General features: G+C 40.0%; 1 protein-coding gene and 1 long non-coding RNA gene across 2 annotated transcripts in view; one reads left to right on the top strand and one right to left on the bottom strand.

Annotated features, from left to right (window-relative positions):
- JAZF1 (JAZF zinc finger 1) overlaps positions 1-13,180 on the bottom strand; it is a 144,215-nt gene extending 131,035 nt beyond the window's left edge. The window contains exon 1 of the mRNA XM_039341999.1: positions 12,676-13,180. Within this exon, the coding sequence (XP_039197933.1) occupies positions 12,676-13,024 (349 nt within the window). The 5' untranslated portion in view covers positions 13,025-13,180. The remainder of the gene's footprint in view (positions 1-12,675) is intronic.
- Positions 12,624-20,872, top strand: LOC120307328. Its single transcript, XR_005556492.1, has 4 exons — positions 12,624-12,752; positions 13,257-13,376; positions 16,750-16,857; positions 20,594-20,872. It is a non-coding gene; the product is annotated as an uncharacterized LOC120307328 (long non-coding RNA).
- The last annotated feature ends 3,095 nt before the right edge of the window (positions 20,873-23,967 follow it).

Here is a 23,967-nt window from a genome sequence, read left to right as displayed (position 1 = left end):
GAAAGTAGGGCCTTGCTAGGTTCCTTGGAACTATCCTCTTCCATCTGGTCTGTGAATCTGTTCCTTCACCCTTTTCTTTTGTGACAGAAGACAGAACTCCAACTTTTCACAACTGTATTTTATTTTTTAAAGGGATTGATCAACAGGATAAAGTTCTGGGGTTGTCACATTTAAAAAAACATTGATATTTTTTAATCTTCAAATGAGTTTACTTCATCAAGAAAAGAAAGAAAAGGTAGAGGAGATTTAAGATTTAAACATGTTAATGTATTATTAAATTATACTTCTAAAATATTGGAATTTAATTGTGAACAATTCTGGTCTTGTTTGTTTTTCAAAAGATTGATATGTGTTCTTAGAAACAGACATATAGACCGGATACCAAACACTGATTTATGAAAAGTGTGCACTCTCAGTCTGTGAATTACCTTTTTAAATCATGAAGGAAAATCTGGATAATATAATTCAATCCCTTTTCTAGATCCAATTTTAGAAATCTCTGTACTGGGAAGGTAGTAGAACATCCTGAGGGATACCCCAGGAATTCCTATGTTTGCAAAATGCAAACACCAAATACTGGGTTACATTATTTGATTGTATGATACCTGATTATTATTATTTTTTTGGTTTTAAATTATTGTACAATTCTGTGATGATGGCCTATTAGAACTGTTAATCAAAGCATGATAGCACAGATCTTCCAGAGCAGGAATGGGGAACTATGGCCCTCTTATGACTTGTGCACTTCAATTTCCAGAATTCCTGAGCCACCCTGACTCACTCAGGAATTCTGGGAGTTGAAGTCCACAAGTCATAAACGTGCCATAGTGTCCCAGTCCTACTCTAGAGCAGTGTTTCCCAAACTTGACAATTTTAAGGCATGTGGACTTCAACTCCCAGAATTCCACAGCCAGCATTGCTGGCTGTGGAATTCTGGGAGTTGAAGTCCTCATGCCTTAAAATTGTCAAGTTTGGGAAACACTGCTCTAGAGGGAAGGTGAAACTTGAGAAGGGGACAAACTGCAAGGTGTGAGTAGAAGGATAATTCTGAGGGAAGCTTGGAGTCCTAAACCTAGCAAAATTTTTACTGTCAAAATGAAAGGTTCATAAGTTTATACAAAATCTTCTACTTATGAAAGCATTGTTAAGTAATGTAGTCCTATCACTTAGTGACAGCAATCACTGTAGTGCCCAGTTATCATTATTAATTGAATTCCACAGTCATTAGGCAAGGCAACTTCCTGTCAGTTTCCAAGAAGCAAAATCAACAGAAAAGTTGCAGGACTGGAGGCAGGTAAATGGCTCCCTGGATGAGGAAGTGAGCGAGGGAGGGGCTATGCAACAGGTGTGATATTGGTTGGGGAGTGTGCACAAAGATGCAAAGAAGTATGTTAGCAATACGACAAGAGTCAGAGAGGGTATGCAATAGTGCAAGGGTGCACCAGAGGCGCAGCAAAGATTGAGGAAGATGCTCAAGGTTGTGATTTGGAGACCGTGTACCAGAGTACAAAAGTGACCCGGATAACAAGTAAAGAGGGCTGGGAGAGAATGTATGCATAGGGAAGACTTATTCCAGCAATTTGCAATCTTAGGGAGAAACGATGCAAGTGGTGTTTCTCTTAGGGAGAAACGATTGCAGGTTGTGCAACTGGCCATAAGTTGAACCAATTGCCAAGTACCCAGGAACTCTCAGGATTGGTTATAACCACTATTTGTTCAGCATAAATGGTCACTGAAATGAGCCTTTGAATATAGATGAAGGACTTCCTCTGTACACAGAGTCAGGGGAAACAAAGTTTCATAGTCTATAGATATATTGTAAGGTAGATACATTTTAAGGTATTTAATAAAAGTTAATTCAGTTAAATGTTAGTTCTTTAAATGTTAACAAAGCTGCTGTGATGTTCTATTCCCATGTTTCACAAAATCACATTCTCTCAACTTAATGTCAGAAGTAAGTGCATCTTTGAAGAGGAGGTGAGGCTGCTTGCCTTGAAGAAGTCCTCAGTCTTCAACTGAGGACTTTTGTACAGTAATCAACGTGTCTTCAGACTCATCTTTTTAGGCAACTTGGTAAAGCTACAAATGCAGAAAAATGGCTCATCTGTATCTGTTTCCAGTTGCAGCCCCAGGTACAGTACTGAGAGTATTTTGATTATATATGTCACCTCCTCTTGTTAAACAGTATAGGGGGAGTGCCAGCTATCTATCAGCAGCTTTTGAGCCCCCTAAGATGTATTTTTTGACCCTGTCTCCAAGAATAGGAAAGGTATGGTTCTGAAATGGTACCTTCCTCTCTCAATGGATGATTCTCTCAGCAACCTAGAAACTTCTATGTTGTGCAGTGCTACAGGGCTCCACACTCTTTCCCTACCTATTAAACTTCTGGTGAGAGTATGGTAACATCAGAATGCAGATGCTACTCAACTTTACATCTTGACCCATGCTGTTAGGATCTAGACCAGTGGTTCTCAACCTGTGGGTCGGAACCCCATTTGGGGTCGAACGACCATTTCATGGGGGTCGCCAAACAAGGCTGTCCGCCATTTTTTCCCCCTTTTCTTTGGCCACGCCCCTGGCACTCGGTGATGTATAAGTGGTTGGGGGTCACCACAACATGGGGGACTGTATTATGGGGTCGCGGCATTAGAAAGGTTGAGAACCACTGATCTAGACAGAGAGGAACATGCTTAGGTTTAATCCTAAAATGTCAAAGTGACTTTGGATTCACAGTATTCCAGTTCCAGGAAGATTCTTATTCTGGATTCCTTCCCCTCCCCCTCCCAAATATAAAAGCAGCTCAAAATACAGAAGTCCTCCTTCACTCATTGGTACCTGTTTAAAGACCAGGTGGAAACTGCAATTAGTCAGGCTTTTGTAAAGGTTCATTCTGTGCACTATATACTATCCCTCCTGAAGTGAAAGGTGTCCAGGTGGCATTTTAGAAAATGGATATTATCTTTTAAGATACTGATTATAGCCTATATGACACAGAACAGAATTACCTACTTGTAAAATATCTACATGTTCAGTGAGATCTAGAAAATTGGGCTCTGTTTCCTTCTTTCTCAGAGGAAATCGTCTTCAATCATTGTTACCCTCAATGAACCAACTTTCCTCTGAAGGAAAGTCTTCCCAAATTTATTAGAATTTTAAAAAGCCACAAAACCCCTAAGAATGAGGAAGTTGCACTATTGTTCCTTTTTGCAACATGGTGTTTGCTTAATTATGTTATTTATGCTGAAAGTGAATAAGCATGGTAATGATATTGAGTTTTATATTATATTAACTTAATAATTATTGCAGCAGCTTGTAAATTTATTAAATAAATGAAAAAAGTCTCCATGTTCACTTGGGGCTTTGCTCCCAACTTTGCCTGTATAAGCCTGCTTTTAGCTAAGCTGGAAAGAGCTTTGCGAATGCTCCAACTTTGCAAGCTTGCCCAGGCAACGTGGAAACAATTTCAAAAGCTGGCTTGTTTTCTACTTTGCTGTGCAAACCAGCTGGGGATTTAGCCAGGAAAACTGGAAGCAAGTTTTCGAAGTAATGGCCAAAGTGCCAGAGCTACATAAGCAAGGCAAGAGCACTCTCAAAACTTGATTCTACTTTGTAAAATTGCAACCCCCATCCAAACTTTTCATAACTTTCCGGGTCACATTCCATCCTTTGAGAACTCCTGATAGCATGCTAAGGGTATAATACAGTTTTTTTTTCTCAAAACAGAGATAAAAACAGACCAATTAAAAATGAAATAATGCTTCTAATATATTGGCAAGCAATATGATACTGTTGAACACCAGTATGTCCCAGCCACTTTCCTTGATCTAGCGGGTTCCCTCCTCCAACTGCTTTTAAACTAAAATTTAATAATTTAAAAAATAAGCTGATGTGCTGCAAAGAAAACAGCAGCAGGTAGCTTAATATTCAAATGGAATAAAAGCCTTTAGACCCATAGAGCTCAATTTTGGGGGGAGAGGGTTGTAGAATGGCTATCATTTAGTAAATGGGGACCTAACAGACCCCCATGATTGCTGTTTTGTGCATGCAAAATTCCAAATGGCATCAAAATATTGCCTATTCTTATTTTGATACATTAACAAATTCAGCTATGAAGCTGGCACAGCTGTAGTGAAGAAGTACAAATAGAAGCAGGAAGTTAGCAACCTGAAGTAGGGTGACCAGAATAAAGGGGAAAGCCTGTGGGAATCCTTCTCAGAATGAGGAGATCTATTGAGCTGGGCTAGCGCAGTGGTTAGAATGCAGTATTGTAGGTTTATTCTGCTGACTGCCAAAGGTTTGATTGTAACTGGCTCAAAGTTGACTCAGCCTTCCATCCTTCTGAGGTCAGTAAAATGAGGAGCCAAATTGTTGGGGACAATATGCTGACTCTGTAAACCGCTTAGAGAGGACTGTAAAGCACTGTGAAGTGGTATATAAATCAAAATGCTATTGCTATTATCAATGCATATTGGGGGTCATAGATAAATGCATGGGAAGGACATGTGTATGTCCACAAACATGCAGCATTCCTAAACCACTTCTGGGCAGTCAATGCACCCTAAAGTAAAAACAACTGCCCACCAAACAGTATATCTAACCAATTCATATATATATTAGACATGAACTTAGCCTAGAACTTGAATAATTACTTTCACTCAAAAAAAAAAAAAAACAGATTGGAAGACTCAGTGCTGTACAGAACGTATATTGTAGATATCTGAAGACATTTGTTCAAGCTCCAGCTCAACGATATGTCAAAACATCCTGTGTATCAACCCACTATTAAATGTGGGATTAATAAGCAAATCACCGATCAGTTTGAACTGAGTGACAGAATTTAAAACACACATTACTGCATAGTGGCATGTAATATTAACTCTGAATACAACCTGTGACACAGTCCTGATTGAAATGTATATTTGTTTCACTGCCTGTAATTAAGCCTATGCCTTAGTTACCAATTGGAATGAAAAGATTAGTCATACATGAAAAGTATTTTTAAAGGCATTAAAGCTGTCATCTGAACAGCCCCACCCTCCATCCCACCACCCATTCACCCATCTCTCTCTCTCTCTCTTTCTCTCTCTCCCTCCCTCCCTCCCTCCCTCCCTCTCTCTCTCTCTCTCTCTCTCACACACACACACACACACCACAAAATCAGGCAGCCTGACCCCAATGCTATTTTGCAAGACTCTGAAGAACTGGATGCTTTCTCAACATTGAATTGGAGTATTGAATAGGTTTGTCTCTAAGGGACATTGTCCATTGATTGAAATTGATATGCATTGATTTTTATGAATTTTAAAATTTATTTGCCAGCTACCAGAGACATAGTGAGTTGAACCACCATACAAACTAAAGACATTGTTGGGTCCATGGATAGATAGATAAGATACACAGATAAAAAAATATTTTCACACTAGCAATATATAAAGTTTGCTGAGAATAAGATCCATTAGTTTCTATTGCTGATCTGGTAAAAAAAAAAGCTATAAATACTATTGGGGAAATCTAAACAAACTCTGTTACACTGGCTGGATTACAATTCTCTAACAAATGGCTATTAACATGTGGCAGACCTAAATTTATGTCTGAAGTGTGGAACAAAAAGGGGAATGGAGACGGGGGATCAATTTTAATAATGGCATACAATACATAGGCAATTGTTTTTAAATGATCATAAATATCATTGTTTGCAGTTCATAATTTAGCATTGAGTTGTTGTGGCAGGTGCCTCTGTTGCAACTGATCAAAAGGGTTAAGGTTGTAGCAACAGTCTGAGATACATGATTTGTGTGCCAACTTCCTAGATTTTTTTTTTTATATATATCTAAGACCCATCATGGTGGGGTAGCAAACTGCTATAAACTCAGCTCACTGGGATCAATGGTAGAGGATTAAGGCCTGCAAACCAACAAGGAGGTTGATGAGTTATGTGATGCACTCTCTGCTTTATATTTGTGCTCCATAAGAAGAAGTGAGAACAACTTTCACTCATCCTATTAACATACCTGATGACTATCAGCCACATTGGGCAACCAAACCAGAGAAAACCAAAATCTTCCTACCCCCACTTTCAGTGTGGTCTGTAGTAAAACACAGTGATGAAGAATTAAAAGGAGAAGAATTAAAAGAGAAGAATTAAAATTAAGATTGAAGAAAAATTGAACTAAAAGGGAAAGCTGCCAAAAGTTTTAGAAAAAGATTTTGGGGCTCCAGAAGACAGAATCAGAAAAACCTATTAATTAAAGGGAGGACAGAGGGATAGAAGAAACTCAGCTGCAGGTCATTAGTTGGGAGTTGCTAAAAAGAGCTTTGGTCTGAAGAAGAGAAAAATTCTGCTAATTGGTGCACAGATAAAATACTTTCGTATAAATGCAGAGTAGCTATCAATCTTTGTTCACATCAGGATACAGTGCTAAATTTAAAGGAGGCAAATGGGTGAAATCGTGATGGCCTCCTTATTTTCTAGTTTTGAAGTAGACTAAAAGGAAAAGTTTGTTTTCTCTGATAAGCAAGGCAGTTTTTTAGCAAGCAATTGCAAGACAAGTAGAATAATCCATGACTTAATAACCTGATGTAGGAAAGTGTATATTTGATAAAGTAGACTTCCAGGGATCTAAATCAGATTTTATGCATATGAATTTTGCACAATTGATGTATTTTATGCATGCATAAATTGGGTGCAGAATTTTATGGATATGTATTTTATACACTTTACATATGCAGAAATGGCAGGTGGATTTTGTGCCTGTGCATAAGATACAGTGTCTGAACAGATGTCTGTCTGTCTGTCTGTCTGTCTATCTATCTATCTATCTATCAAGTACGTAAGCCACTTAATTCAAAAACAACTCTAGGAAATTTCGCAAGAATAAAAGGCAAAAAAAGAAAGAAAGAAAAAAGCTTCTTATAGGAAAAAAATATACAATAGATGTTCCAAGGAAACAGGTTAAAAAAAGAAACAATTTCTATATCTCTAGCCCTAGCAATGGGTTGAATGACAGATGATATTAATCTCCAGGGACATTCTGTCCCAGAAGACGGGTACTGCAACAGGTAAGATCTACTTCCTGGATACCATTAGATGGCACTGCTTGATTGAAGGGATCCAAAACTATTGACTGTGTCTGACCACACAGGAGAAGGAGCTAAACAAGAAATCTATTGTCCCTCAGATAGCTAGACCCTATGTCACACAGGGCTTTATAGATAACTACCAGCACTGAATTACACTTAGGTTACTGGTGACCAGTTCAAGTGACAAAGCAAAGATGTTACATAGTGAGGCTTGCTCTTGCCCCTGCATTTTGTAGCATTTCTAAGTGGTTTTCAAGTGTAGCCCATGCAGTATGCATGCAATAGTCCACCCATGAAGCAATGAAGGAATGGGTGGCTAAAAAGAGATGCAAACCCCAAGACAGGAAAAAATTGCTAGTTACAGAAATTAATGACAATAAAGATTTAAAGCTCATCTTTAGTTGACAAGGCCTGAGACTATAACAAGCAAAAACTTCGGTAACATTAACTGAGAATTACAAGTAACACTGCTTCCAACTAGTATATATTCATAAATATTACCATGTCAAACAAATCGATAATATAAAATGATTGTCTATTTTAGGCTACCCAGTTGTTGCATATCAAATCACAGTGCTAAAATATTAACACTTATAATCTAGTCAGTGTGAATTCAGCCTAAAAATTAGAGCAGTAATTCATATCAGGATTCCAGATATGAAAATTCCTCATTACTTTGTGTGTGTGTGTGTGTGTGTGTGTCTGTGTGTGTCTGTGTGTGTCTGGGGGGATTCAGGGGGGGATTAGGGTCGAACGAGAACGGTGCTCACCAACACCAGACAGTATGGCAAAGTGCTATCAATGGAACGCCGGTAAAGAATGTTTTAGGTGTATGCAGGGAAAGAGATGCTGGATCGAACAACAGGCCAATTAGGATGGTGCACAAGAATGAGGACAAGAGGGAGAATAGCATGGGGTGGGGGGAGAGACTCGCATTGCAGTCCCAAAAGATAAGTAGGGCAGATCAAGACGGGATTGCAGCGTGCGGGGGTATTGGTAGAGACTTGAACACATCCTCCCCCCACCCTACAGAATGAGGGATATGCGAAATGATGGAGGGATTGCACACAAGGGAGGAGGGGGGATTCCAATCCCATCCAACCCTGGGGTTAATGGTGGAATGGTGCGTGATGGAGTGCAGGAAAGGAACGGGAAAGGAACGCGCATTGACGAAAGGGGTGCATTTAGAGCGCAACTCGATCAGCTGGGGCCGGTGACGTGCTCCAGGAGCCGGAAACAGGTGTTTAATGATCATATATAGGTTCTCTCTCAGCGTTTGCCTTTTAACCCTGATGATGTCGAGAGTTATCGACGAAAGCTAGGTTGATTAAATTCTATTTTCTTACTCATTTTCTTGATGATCGTTATTATATATATATATATATATATATATATATATATATATATATATATATATATATATCTATATGGTTATTCGGGTTTTTCCCGCGTAAAATTGGAAGAAAACCAGAATAACCAAAGACCTACATACAAACACCCGCGAAAACCTCAGAAAACATGTGTATGTATGTATATATATATATATATATTATATATATATATATATATACACACACACACACAACATACATACATACACATATATATACATTATATGTTTTCTGAGGTTTTCGCGGGTGTTTGTATGTAGGTCTTTGGTTATTCGGGTTTTCTCCTGCGTAAAATTGGAAGTGTCTTGGCGACGTTTCGACGAAGTCCCATTCGTCATCTTCAGGCTGGTGTTTTCAGCTTCGTGCTTCGAGGAGCTGCTCAAAGCACGAAGCTGAAAACACCAGCCTGAAGATGACGAATGGGACTTCGTCGAAACGTCGCCAAGACACTTCCAATTTTATGCGGGAGAAAACCCGAACAACCAAAGACCTACATATATATATATATATATATATATATATATATATATATATATATATATATATATATATATATATATATATATATATAATATAGCAACAAATTAATTTTTCCCAGACCCACATTTGTAGCGAAAATAGTAGATTCCAGGCCTGTTCCATGTCTTAGAACATCTATATAGGACATTCTAGACCGGAAGGAGTAGCAACAGAATATGTCCATTTTATTTTAGTGTGTTTTTAACATTTGTGTTTTAACACTAGTTTTGAAAATGTCCAATACAAGAATAAAAATCCTTTATATATGATCTTCTGAAACTTAGTTCTTTACTCTTAGTAAGACCTTAGCTCAGATATGGACCCACTCAATTCAGCTTGGAATCTGCAAACTGCTCTGACTTTGGGTCTTCTTATGTTTCAAGCATAAGTAGATAAATACATTATCCCACCAATGCCAGTGTCTTTTTTAGTGATGAACACAGGAAACCATTACTCCACGTTTCAGAAGGCAACTTTTAGGATGTCTCCTTCTCTGTGTTAAGAGAGAAGATAAAACATCTATTGGTTTATTGATTATGGGAAATCAATTTAGTGTGACTAACATATTAAAAATAATCAAGAGATTTAAAAATACATTCAGATATAAACACATTATACCATCTTCTGAAATGGACACTTAACTTCCTGGCCCAAATGGCCATAAAAAACCCCTCGCTTTTTAACTTCTGAAGGGTAGCAGGATCAGGATCAAACAAATCTTGAGCAGTGGGGAGATCTTCCAAAAAGCAGTGATCTCCCCAGACCTAAGTGATAGGTCTAGCCCAGAGGTAGGCAACTTTGGCTCTCAGGAATTCTGGGAATTGAAGTCCATGAGTCATAAAAGAGCCAAGGTTGCCTACCCCTGGACTCCAGCCAAATGACTTGGTGCACAGACAGGGCTTAGAGCAAGCTGATGTGGGAAAGTATGTGGAATGGGGGGTCTAATGGGAGACAGACAATCCTGCAAATAAATCTGGCCCTGTAGGACTTTATGGATGATAAACAACACATTAAATTGCATGTGAAAGCCATTACAAAGCAATGGCGATATACGGATATAGCGTAATATTCCCTTCAGCATGAACTTTCTCACCAGTAAAATGGCCTAGTTAAAGGATAGAGTATCTGGAAAAAGTGGTAAGTTAAAACTGTCTCATTTTTCCTCTAGCAAAGAGTCAAGATTGTGTAAGTATACATCTATAATACATAAACCTATTGAGCCAAAATTCTTATTAGTGAATGGGAAGAAAATAGGTACAGCATCAGAACTGACTTTACTTGTCATTGGCCAAGTGGACTCCAGTCACTACAAATACTGCTGTAATTCATACTCCCTACCAGACTACACCAAGATCTTCCCCTTTTTCCCCCAGAGCCAGATTGGCAAGCCACAGCAAGATCCAATGCAGCCCTTAGATCACTTGTTCACTCTTTCTCTTGATTCAATGGGGATATTGTAGCAATTATTGTTGCTTGTGTCCCCATGGGCTGAAAAGTAAAGGTAATACACAATTGAACAATTCCTCCCTGTCACTGCACTGGATTAGTAAGGATGAAAAAATCAGCTGCTATTAATGACAGAATGATAGTAACTCTAGATGGTGGACTGACTCTAGTAAGTAATGGGCTCTTTGCCAGGATGTTGACCTTGATCTTGATAAGTAACAGATACAGGACTGAATCCCATCAACTTTGAAACAAAACATATTGTATCATAAATATTAAAATATGAGAACTTTGGAATTTGTTCTAACTCCTGAATGGTCTAAGCATGCAGCTCCTAATTATTCATCAGAAAGTCCTGTGAAATCAGTAAGATTCCTTGAAGCTGTCATTCTGATTTCCTGCTGGCAAAATGCCTGCTTACCTTTCATTGGTTTCACAACAAATTTGAGTTTTTAAAAGTGAGTGCGTAGTTTTTAAATCCAAGACTGGAATTTATTTTAGATAGACTTTTCACTTTATTCTCTTTCTACCCTCTATTTAGGCCTCTCTTCTGAGAGTTATAAAATAGAACAGCATGTCCATTACAGGTCAGCATAATATGGCACTTGGTTACATTTTTACTGAATTACTACAGCTTGCACGATCAAGATATGAAGTCAAAGCAGAACAAGTACTTTTAGAATGAAAATTTTTTATTTTGCAGCAGTTATATAACTTCATTCCTATATGTGCCCCCCACCCCAATAATTTGCAGTCTGTAACTTAGTTTAGGAAGCAGGAAAGTATTCTAAATAATTGCAAACCTCCTGTACAAGACCTCCATTGTTCCCTGCTGTAATTAAGAGAGTTATCACTTTTTCTTTTACCTGTTGGTCTTATTTTTAGGGCACTAGTGAACTATAACCTGAAATCATTTTGGAATCACTCTCCAAAATTCTTGTTTCATTCACTTGTGGCATTTAGATAAAGAAGCACCAGTTTTGTGGGATTTCCTTCTGAACTTTATTAACGCCTGTTTGAAAACAGATTGGGAAACTAAAAGCCAACGCCCTAAAAAAGCGAACACCGTTCCGATTTCCCACCAGCAAGTTCATTCTGGCCGCTTGAATTTCATAGTGGGCACCATTCTCTGGCCTTTTTTTTTACAGAATATAACTGGGGGGGGGGGTCGGGGGAGGGAGGGACACCTGGAATTCCCGAAGCATTTGCTTGGCACCAGGGGGGAAAAAAATGGGGGAGGGAGACGACTATCCTACAGGTGACGATCTCATTCTGCCCATTCCGCAGCCTGCAGGTCTTAGCTTCGAGGCCCAGCTCGATTCCCACTGGAAACAACCAGGAACCAGGCGAGGTGGAGTTAACCGCAACTTCGCCTGTGCACATCCCACACCCTTGCCGCTTCGCGTGTCCCGCACGGCCGCGCTGACACTGCGCCAGCCGGCAGCTTTACAGGCAACTCCTTCCGCACCGCCGCCACCCTGCAGCAGCCTCTTAACCTCCCCGCCTTCTGCCGCCGCCGGCGCCCTCCAAGCAACGTCCGTCCGGCCTGCCTGGCTTGACACGGCGCCTTCTCAAACAGACCCCTCCGGTGCACGGCGCAGTCAGTCTGGAGCTGATCGGCGTAAGGGGTCGAGGGCTAGCGCTCGCCATCCTAGCCTCCACACCTAGCAACAGCTTTGACAGGAGGCAACCGCCGCCGCAGCTACAGCGGGAGGAGGAGGAAGCGGAATGGCCGCCTCGGCGGCGGCTGCTCCCTCCCCACAGTCCTGACAGCCAGAGCCGGGGCGGAAGCAGCAGGCGGCGTGCTGGACTCGTCCTCCACCTCCTCCGGGTCTCGGCGCTCTACCGCTGCCAATGCAAACTCAGTCGTCTTTGCGGTTGCATATGCGCCTTGCAGCCACCCGGCCATGTACCTCCGGCAGCTACTCGCCGCCGCCTTCCGTCATCCTCCCCACCCTCCAACACACCCACCCGCCCTCGTGCCTGCTCGCCTGCCATCCTGCCCGGCACCCCTTTCCCCGTTCAAGCCTCTACCCTCATTCATCCCACGCTCGATCCCGGCTGCAGTCCCGCCCGCTCCCTTGACCCCACGCCCCTCCTTTCCCGCTCCGCACTCCATGCCGCTGCCGCCCAATCCTCCGCCCTAGTGCGGCTGGGGGGGGTGATCCCTTTCCGCCACCCCACCCCCGCCAGCTCCCCCCCCCCGATGCCCACGCGTCACCCGGCTGCACTGGCTCACCGATGTGGTTGTCCTCGATGTGCTCGATGAGCTCCACCAGGGTTGGAAAGTGAAGTCCGCAGCCCCCGAAGCGGCAGGTATTGGAGAAGAAGGAGGCGGCGGCGATGCCTGTCATGGTGTTGCATGGAGATTCCTCCCGCCTCCGCCTTGCGGTGCCTACTCTGCCAGGGCCGCCGGCGGGAACGGGAGAGCCAGCGAGAGGAGATGGAGAGCGAGCGGGCGAGAGAGGCTGGGGGTTGGGAGGAAGAAGAGTAGGAGGTGGCGGCTGCAGCGTCGGGAGCGGCGGAGGGGAGGGACGGGCTGCTGGGTGGGGGGAGATGAGGCAGGCGCAGCTGGGAGGAGGGATCATTGCCGCACTCAAACAGCTGGGCAACCCCAGCCGTCGCTGCCTGCCTCCGCAGCGGGAGCCTAAGACCCGGGCCACGTTGGGCAGCAACTGCTCTCGGCGACGAGCGGCCAGCAGTTTTATGAGCTGGGCGGCAGCGTGGGCGCGGAGGGGAGGGGAACACAACAGTTGGGGGTGTGTCTGAGCCTATTCCTCGGTAACTTCTTAAGTTTTTTTTCCTCCCCACACTCTATAGAAAGATGTCTGCGGGAAAGAGCCCAGCGTCCCTCTTCAAGAATGAAAGTTGAATAGCTGGAGCTGGGATTGAGACTCAACACAGTCAGATCCTGGGTTCCAGTGCTGAGGCCTGCTTGGGGTACAACATTTGCTCCCCCTTCCCCATATATATCATCAGACCCCATATATAGAACATTTAGTATATAAAATTATTAAGGTAGTTTTCCAGAGGGGGGGGGGAAGATTGTTACAGTTTTACCTTATACAGCTTCACAGCATTTAAGTTTCAAATCTCCCTTGCACTGGGGGAAGAATTTATATAAGTGGCCCAACACTAAATTTAATAGCTTTGAGATTTGAATTCAGGTGTCAAACAAGTGGCAGGTTTTTAGTGCCCCAATTATGTCAGTATGCATGATCCATCTCTTATTTCAAATAACATAGATTCATATTCTTCCATGTACACAGTGCATTTTACAATGACATTTTACAACTTGCTTTTTGTTAGTGGACAAAAAATATATATAAGATATCTATACCAGTTAAACAGCAATCTATCCAGACTAAGTTTACATTACATTAAATCACAATGTGGTTTGGATTTAGTTTAGCTTATTGCCTGAAGTTAATAATGGTTTGTAAATTCCTTTGTAAATCATGGTTTGTAAATTAGGATTGGGATTTATGTGTTGTAAGAACTTGCCAGGTGTTCAAACTCAAGAAGGATATTCTTTAATTATTTAAATAGTGCATGTACAGATCCATATGTAGTGTAGATCAGGGGTCCCCAACCCCTGGTCCGGGACCAGTACCGGGCTGTGGCATGCCAGCAACTAGGCCGCACAAACAAGCAAAGCCCCATCCACAGGATGCAAGCAGTACACGAAACCATGCCCCCTCCAGTCTGCGGAAAAACCTCTCTACACCTAACTGGTCCCCAGTGCCCAAAAGGTTGGGGACCTCTGGTGTAGATGGCATAACATATTGTGTATTTTATGTACTGTATATACATAAATATGGCACTTTGTTAATTTGGACTTGTCCAGTGTTGCAATTTGATTCAGCTATATTTTAGTAATTCTAATAATACAAGACTTTGGAAGTGTTTAATAAATAAAAATCATGGTGCTATAATTTGTTTGCTTGGTAGTATCTGACCTTTCCTTCAAGCATTCAAGCCAGCACATTGTATATAGCTTCTCTCTGAGTTTTTCCCAAGTCCAACAATTCTGTGGAAGGAAGTTGGCTAAGAAAGTATAACTGGTTCAGCGTAATTCACTAAATTTCCAAGGCTGAAGTTAGACATAAATCTGGATCTCCCAAGTTTAGACCAATACCTTATCTTACTTAGATTCTGAAGTAGACAGTTTGGAAATGAAAATTTGTAACTATTGGCGGAACACCTTTAGTACATTTTAACCTGCAAAAGTCATGCAACTTTATTCTGTAGCATCTGACATCTGTGATCTAATTCCAAGATAGCCCAAAATACGGAAATCCAAATAGAGTTTATCAGGGCATGTGAACAAGAGAGGGTTTTGGTGACAAATCATGTGAAAATAAAAAGCACTTCATGGCACTAAGATATGCTCCTTTTTATACTCCCAACTATTTGAGTCATCGAAAATTTCAACTCAACTTACTTTTGTTTTCAGGTTAGCCAACCTCAAAACTTTGAGCTCCAAAGTTCAACTTGAAAACTGTTGAGAGCAATTTTTTTTCCAAATTAAATACGCTCAGCTGTCCAACAAGAACAACAGTATGAGATCATAGAATTTATAAGCCAGTAAGAAGCCACCCATATATCAAGCATGGAGAGATCGTAATCTTGGTGATAAAGAGAGATTCAGAAAATAAGGCAAATTAAATCTCATTGTTCAAAGGAAATGAAAGCTGGTCTGAAACTATTCCTTGAACCTGAAAAGAATTTATTTTTCATATAGTAATCAAAGCTGAAGATTTTGTAAAATACACTCAACTATTTTGTGAATCCAATTCACTATTATTGATTTTTGGGTACAGTAGGATAAAGGTTTGGGAATGGGCACCTTCTCTCTCCCAGCTTACAAAATGTCCAGGACTGAATCTATTTCCAAAATGCAAAACCTTTGGTGATGCTTCTGTATATACATTGTGGGTTAACTAACACATCCTAAAAGTTGAGTTTAAAGACTGGTTGTGCTACTATGAGTGTTGTACACATTTTAAAGTGAGTTCATATTAATATATGTATTAGTATATTGATGTTGCAAGGACATTTTTAATTTACTAAAATAGTGTGACCCAAGCAACCTTCAGACAGTAATGCCTCATATTAACACATGATTTAGAGTGTCTTAATGTAGCTTTAGTTTGTGCCCTTCAGGTTTCACGTACATCAGGTGTTTTCCACCAGGTGGTAAAAAATCTGTATGGTGAAAATGGTAAGGCGTTATGTTGTACATTGATCACAAATGTTCTGTAAATTTCCTCTCCTGTTTTGCTCCTATAGGTAGACCTTGATTACAGCCATTCATTTAGTGACTGTTTGAAGTTACAATGAGACTGAAAAAAATGAATTATGACCATTTTCCATATTTGTAACCATTGCAGCCTCCCCACGGTCCTGTGATCAAAATTTGGATGCTTGCTAACTGGCAGTTGCAGTATCCCAGGGTCCTGTGATCATCTTTTGTGACTTTCTGACAAACAGAGTCAATGGGGAAGCCAGATTCATTTAACCACTGTGCTACCAACTTAAAAGCTGCAATTATTCACTTAATAACCATGGCAAAAAACTGTGGCAAAACTCACTTAACAACTATCCTGCTTAACAACAGAAATTTTGGACTTAGTTGTGGCCATACATCAAGGACTACCTGTACTTTAATTCTCAGGGTGAATGGAAATTCTTTATCATCCAGGTCATGTTTAATCCAAAGGTGCTTTTCAAAAGGCAACTTGACTTTCTCAGCTTTTTTTTCTCTCCCTGAAAACATTTCCCTTGTCATCCAAGAAGTTCTTCAGTTCTGACTGAATGGTGGAGAATGGAAAGATTTATATTCCTTAGCATCATCTGGTCCTTAGCTCTTTGAAAGTTGTTGAGGCCATTTGGAGATTTTTATCTGTACTCTCGGGGTCACCAGAAGTGCAAATGGGTCTGGAATCTTCTTGAGATTGCTAAAAGAACTGCTAAAAGATCCATTTTCACTGTGATTCAGGTGAGCCTGACAGTACAGACAAACCTCCAAGGGGGCTCAACAGCTCTGAAACAGCTAATTATCTGACCTTCAGAGTGCTAAGCAGCAGATGACTGATAAGGAATATAAATCCTTCCATAAGAATTTTGTTTTGTTTTGTTTTGGGAACAATTCTCAGGGTCATGGCAGATTTCTGTTAGGGGATGTTTTCCCTTATAAAAGATACTGAAGCTAAGAGTGAAATGTACCTAAATTTGATTAATAAATACACGAATAAAATGTTTATGTAATTAAGGCTGTCAATGCATTAATTCTGTATTCTTTACTCTCTAGTGCAAAACTGGCTGAGGAATTCTGGGAATTGAAGTCCACAAGTCTTAAAGTTGCCAAGCTTGAGAACCCCTGCTCTAGTGTCAGAGATTTAGTTCTCACAGACAACATGTAAGTAATTATGGAGTTCGACAATAGCTCACTTTTCATCATATGAGTGATTTGCATATAAGACCACAACTTCTACTCTACCCTCAACTGTGTAAAATAGACCTTCTTTGGTTTGGGCTTAGTAGATTGTATGAACTCACCTGCATGATTTTGGATTTCCCAGTTTATGAAATTTGCATGCAGCATTATCCCAATCAATTGCTTCAGTCTGGTGTGCCAGTTGTAAAAATGTAATGGTGATTTTGGGAGCAGATACATTCATGGAAAAAGCCAGTAAAGATATAATACAAACAGATATTTTGAAGACTTCATTTGCTTGTTCAGGGAACTAGTCATATAATGATTCCTTCTTGACATAAATGCACTCTAGTCATATTATTTTGAAAATGAGATATTAATAGCAAAATCAGAACTTACTTAGTCTGTAGAAGAAGGATTTTTACTTTAGTCATCATATTCCCATTTTGCTAGGCAATTTGATCATTAGCATATCAAAGTGAGCAGGAAAGGATAAGATGTAACATACAAAACTAATGATATATCCTTCAAGTATGTTAAAATGCATGCAATTGTCTAAGAACCTATATTAGCATTTTTGATATTAGAAAACAAATCATCATAGAATTAAATTGATTATTAATTTAATAATGCCATCTCCCTTTTTTAAAAAATATATAAAACCTTTTATTTACAAGACAATCATTGAAATCAATTTTTTTAAAAGAATGCTTGCTTTCTGAGAACACCTGTCCTAAAATAGTTTTCTAAAAGTTTAAAAATACTTAATATAGGGTATACTATAAGCAATGTATAAGTACAGTGCCTCTAAACAGCTACTACTACAAAGTGGCAGGACTATATTACTGTCCCAAATTTTTGAGGTAGACTGTTTTTTCTTCAATTAGAGAAACTTTTTCAAGAGAAAACTAACCTGCCCCCCAAAATCATGTTTGGGGGGATATTATGAAAGACTGGAAGTACAGGTGTGTTGTTAAATAACATGTGAAATGTTCCATGCCAACACTGCAATACTGTGTTAAAAATATTTGGAGAGATAGGTTATAATGAACGCCCATTTTTCTTTTTATACATAATTAATGTAGAACACAGTTTCTTGTCAGAAACAACAACAGTCTGCAACACTATTATCAAGACTATTATGGTATCAACTTTATGAATTAGAGTATGCTGCAATATATCTATTAAGCTTTAAAATGTCAAAGAATTTTTAATCTCTGTTGTGGCAGAAACAAACATAACTATATCCCAGAAACAGATAGTATTTATACTGTTTTTCATTAGAAATATATAATAAGAAATAATTTATGCTAAGGAAAATATTGATATTTGGCAGTATTCAGTTCAGACAGTTCCTCATATCACCTCCAAAACTGCATAGCTTGATGCATCACATGAACATCTATGATTACAAAAAGATCTTTGCCCCATAAGATTATGCTGGATTTTCTTATAAAAATCTTATAAGCTGATATAATTTAATGGTACATCATGAGCATCTGAAATTTTGAAATCCATTATGAAGTGGACAATGCATATATACAAAACTAGTATTATATGCATTGTCCACTTCATAATGGATTCCAAAATTAGTTGCTGGCAATTGTTCATTATGATTTTGAATGTTAAGAATTGTTATAGATATAGATATAGTGCTCAATGATTTCAAAATTGGCAGATAAAATTAGACTGATATAAAGAATGGAACCGATTATTTATTTATTTTATTTATTGGATTTATGCCACGTCCATCACGTGAATCTATTGTAGTGAACCAAATAATAGAGTGAGATGTTGTGTTTGGTATTTACAGGTTGTCCTTGACTTGTGACCACAGCTGAGCCCAAAATTTCTGTTACTAAGCAAGACAATTGTTAAGTGAGTTTTGTCCCACTTTACGACCTGCTACAGTTGTTAAGTGAATCACTGTTGTGAAGTTAGTAAAATAGTTATTAAATAAAGCTGGTTTCCCCGTTGACTTTACTTGACAATAGGGTTGCAAAAGGATATAGCAACCATCATAAAAAGGAGTCAGTTGAATTTTGATCAGGACTATGGGGATGCTACAGCAGTGAAAATGGGGTCATAAGTCATTTTTTCAGTGTGAAAATGGGGTCATAAGTCATTTTTTCAGTGCCATTGAATTTCAAATGGTTACTAAACAAAGTACTGTAAGTCAAGAACTACTTATATTCCACAATCACCTAATAAAGACGTGAAGGATCATCTTTTCTGAAAACTGAAAATTCTGCTCAAATATTTAGATAACATATACTGACTTCATTTTTATTTGGAATTTTGTCAATGTAATGTTTCCCACTGTTCCCCACTATTCCCTTTTTTCAAATAAAAACCTCCTTGGTATACTTGAATGCTTTTCTGTTTCATTTTAAAGTATTTTTTTTCATATCCCTTTATCAAGTCCTTTGTTCTTAAACAATTATATTTAGTTTTGTTAAGATTGCTTAGATTTTGTTTTATTTTATTTAAATTTGATCACAGAATACCCCACCAGAAAGCATACAATAGAAGTAGTGTTTTGTAGTTTTACATCAGAGAATAATTGGATAAAATGTCAAAGTAAATTGATATTTATTAATAATTAATTTTAGGTGAATCTTGTAAAGAAAAATGATGACATTTCATCATTTTTCTATTTTCTTAATAAACCCCGCACTCCATCTCTCATAAATTCTAGTAACTATGATATAATGAGCATTCAGTTCCAAAAATTGTTGGAAGTCCCCCATTTATAATCTGTGGCTGATTCATAGATTTAGATTATTCACAAATAACTGAGTGTAAAACTGTAGGACATGGTGGGATATAAAGTAGTAAGCCTATGCAAATTTAGATTTAAATTCATTTGAAAAATTGGATTGCTCCAGTTTGTAATACTGAACTGATTCAAATATAAAAACTGTTTGAATAATTGATCAAATGTATGAGTCGAGTCAACTGACTTGAAAGTTCAATTTACTTATCTTATATATCGAATCTACCAATTACTTGACGTGCTTAATAATAGGATTGAAGTTCTTGATAAGGCAACAGGATAGAAGATCTTGATAGTAGACCACAAGTTCTACTTTAGGCACAGAGTCAGATGGGTGACTTTGAGTGACTTTCTGTCAGGCCTAGGAAGGAGGCAATGGCAAACCACTTCTGTAAAACTTGCCAAGAAAATTGTAGTGATTTCTCCAGCCAGCCTCCAAGTATTGGACATGATTGAATGGAACAACAAGAACAATGAAAAGATCCTAACGGGTCATTTGATCTGATTCAACCCAGAGACAAATCAGAATTTAACGGAATTTATTGAAAGAAATGCAATGAAGATTTGTACTGAACTGGCATATGCCATGTGAAACGTGACCAAATTATTCTTCCTTTTTTAAGAAAAAAAATATTTGATTTCTTTTGATATGACAAATACAATTGTTACAGCGTACTACACTGTAATTTCTTAATGGCATTTTTTGGTAAAGGGAATATTTCAGTTTCAGCTCCCCTAATCTGTAATCTGTGGCTGTTCTCCAACTCACTCTATCCTTTTAACTCTTGGTCAAATCTGTAATCTTTCTAATTATTATGTGTGTCAGATATATGCTTGTGTTAGCTGCATTTTACACCTGAAAAGTTAGCTGTTGTCTCTTTTTGATCAATATGTGACCCTAATATAGGCACTCACTGTTTTTTCATTAAATCTATTTTTCAGGTAACTATTTTCAAATGTTGCAATGTGAGGCAAGGAAAGGAACCAGAATGAAGTGGTGGCAGAAGAAATAACGAGTTTAGGGAACCAGCAAGATTTCATAACACTTTTGACAACCTAGAAAGAAAACAATTTTTTAAAAAACTGCACATACACATACCTTCATATACATGCAAGGGGATTAAAATATATATTTGCAAAGGGATGTATGCATATGAGATGATTAAAATGTACACTTGGAAAAACTACAAAAGCATCGAGGAAAATAAATTATTATAGCAGTGTCATCCTCGTCAGAAGTAATTTTATGAATACCAAGGCAGAAAATCTCATGTGAGCGGTGATAATTTTCATGCTTAGCAACTTTTAATGCATCCACTAAAATGGCTTTCACTAAGATGCCTCTCTTATGAAATCAGCTTTCAGAAACTTGTCACTGAGATTATCACACCTACAGGTAGAACTAAATTGATCTTAGGTAAGTTTCAGGGATAGGAGGAAGTTATTTAAAACCTCATGTGCATAAATGGCTGATAGATCATTTGAAGTATGACTGCAGTTAAAAGGTACTAAGAGGCCACCCAAGTCTTATCATCTTGAGAAAGACAGGCAATTACAAAGATGAATGAGCATATGAGAGTTGTTTTCTAACATATCTAAAGGCCAGTTAATATTTGGCAGAGGTTATTCTATATCTTTCCAACTTATAACTGCAGATACAAATGATTAAAAATAAAGATTATGCATAAAGAGAGCTAAAATATTTGCTATCACACACAGCAGCAACATTTGCAGCAATCTGCAATGACAACAGAATGACAACATAGTTGCAGTGAGGTTATGCAGATTCTGCCATGTGTCTTAACCACTGACACATGGATTTTGTCATTTGCCCAGATATCTATGCGCGCACAACCACTATTCTACACAAAAATAGAATATTGTGCACCAACAGGCATGTAGAAATAAACAATATCTACGTACCACTACAAAAAGACAACCAAAAAGCTCCAAAGGAAACAAAAAGACCAAATACCTCCTCCCCTGATAAGTAAAGATTAACACTAAGATTAATGCTAGATCAACAATCAAGTAAACAATACCCCAGCCAAGAACTACCAATGCAGACAAACAAGTTACCAATAAACAACAGCCTAATCAAGGAACCACCAAGAATACTTTCACAAACACTGACAAGGCAAACCTCTAGTAAAAATAATAGCAAACTCCACTCCCTTCTAGCACTGATGAAACATTTGTTTTGTAATGAAACTTCTTCAAGAAAACCACCAAGCTGAGGGAGCACTAGGGATCCACATAAAAATAATTAAATGGAAAGGCAATTTTGTCTTATATACTGACAATCATTAGAGGTTAAATGGCCAGATAAAACAGCAAAGGAAATCACAGTAGAAAACATATCTGTATTGCTGATGCTCAGTATCAATTACTTGGGACAAGCAGAGTTACCACTCAACTACAATCCTTTTCTGCAGTTTGCTATACAGGTAATCCCCTAGTTACGAGGGTTCCCTTAGTGCAGTGGTTCTCAGCCTTTTTAATGCCGTGACCCTCAACCGGTCGTAAGTTGAGGACTACCCAACCAGTCGTAAGTCAAGGACTTTCCCTGGCCGGGAGCGCCGCACATGCATGGTGCTGCCCCCTGCGCCGGTCGAGGTGTAGCTGGCAAGCAGCAGAGACGGCGCAGGCCAACCACCGGCTGGGCCACCAGCTGCCCCAGCCCAAGGGAGGTAAGACACCCGCCGGGCCCCACGCACACCAGCAACCCTGCGCCTGCCGGCCTCCCACCCCTGGCCCTCTTTTACTTACATTTTTAGTAGTTGCTCAGTAGGGGGGGTGGAAACTTCCAGACAGCTCGCCTTCGCTGCAGACAACTTGCAACACCGTTTGCAGAATGGGACTTTTGGCAGGCTCAGCAGGGCAGAGACAGCCTGGACAATTCCTATTGGCTTTTGAAAGCCAATAGAATTAGACTCTATTCAAGACAATCTATTCTATTGGCTTTCAAAAGCCAATAGAATAAAAGGGAGTAGCACAGCTAAGGAAAAGGGGGGAAAAATGGCGGACTGCGTTGTTTGGCGACCCCCGTGAAATGGTCGTTCGATCCCAAATGGGGTCCCGACCCACAGGTTGAGAACCACTGCCTTAGTGAATGTTCAAAGTTATGCAATAAGCACCCCCTAGTGTTTATGAAAAAGCCCTGAAATTACAAATGATCTGGGTGTCAGAGGCCTTTACTGGGCCGCTGCCACCTGCAAAGGACGCTGGGGGATGGTTCAGCAGGGCTCCAAAGGCCCAAGCTAGGCATCAGAGGCATTTTCCGAGCCACTGCTGCCCAGAAAGGATGCTGTGGGACACTTCAGCCCAGAATGGTGTTCTGTTCTGTGCATTGATAAGGCATTGAGACAGGCAGGAGTAACAACAGTTGCTTCTTTATTTAATTTCCAACAGAACAATACAAAATGGCGTGGATCCCTTTTATACCCCCTAACGGAGCAGCATCAACCAATCAATGCAACATATCTTTCACTCCTTGCGCATGTGCAATAGGCTGGAGACAGCCTGTCTGGCCCGGGCAGCCACGTGGTCTGCCCGGGTCTCTCTGCAGCTTCCTGCACCTGCTGTGTCAATCACAGGCCATAACACAACACCCGTCCCCTCTTAGCTCAAAAACACATAGAACTTACTATTTTACATTACTATAAATCTAATACCCTTTCAGTTCTTTTGAGCGTGTTCTTATTTCTAAGTACACTAAGCCTGCCCACCTACTAGCAGGAATTTCACATAGTCCTGCAAATACCTTGGTAGGCCTCTGGCCCGCTCTGATCTTCTTGGAGCGGTTGCAAGTGCCCTGTCTACAAGCTCGCCTGCCAGCCTCGGCAGACCAGGACTTGGATGCCTATTAGGTACAGGCAAACCCACATCATGCTAACTGGCTGAGTCCTATAAACCCAGACCAGAGTTCCTTGGTGGGGTGGAATTCCCCAGGTCCAAGACAGATACCTCTTGGGAGCAATGTCCCGTAGGCACAAGGCCAGCAGATGGAGTGGCCTGAACAGCCGGTTGTGTGCAATTTTCCATGGACCCATTGCCAGAGTCAGAAGCCGCCTCGTTGGCAAAACTCCTATGTGCAGAGTGCAACCCCTCACTTCTGCAAGAAGACTGAGATCCACGATCGTCATTGTGGTCCTCCTCCATCCAAGAGCAGAGTCAGGAGCAGAATGGTGACTGGGTAGCCTCCAGCACAGCTGGTCAATGTGCTGACATAACACACAACCCTCTTCCAGGGCCACTTCATATGACAGCGGCCCAGTGACTTTGCAGACCACTGCTGTCACCCAGAGATGTCCAGG

Source organism: Crotalus tigris, unplaced genomic scaffold (assembly GCF_016545835.1).
Source record: "Crotalus tigris isolate CLP2741 ecotype Arizona unplaced genomic scaffold, ASM1654583v1 scf7180000017774.6281472, whole genome shotgun sequence".
Classification (NCBI taxonomy): domain Eukaryota; kingdom Metazoa; phylum Chordata; class Lepidosauria; order Squamata; family Viperidae; genus Crotalus; species Crotalus tigris.
Note: the sequence above shows the minus strand (reverse complement) of the source record. Positions and strands in the feature narration are given on the sequence as shown.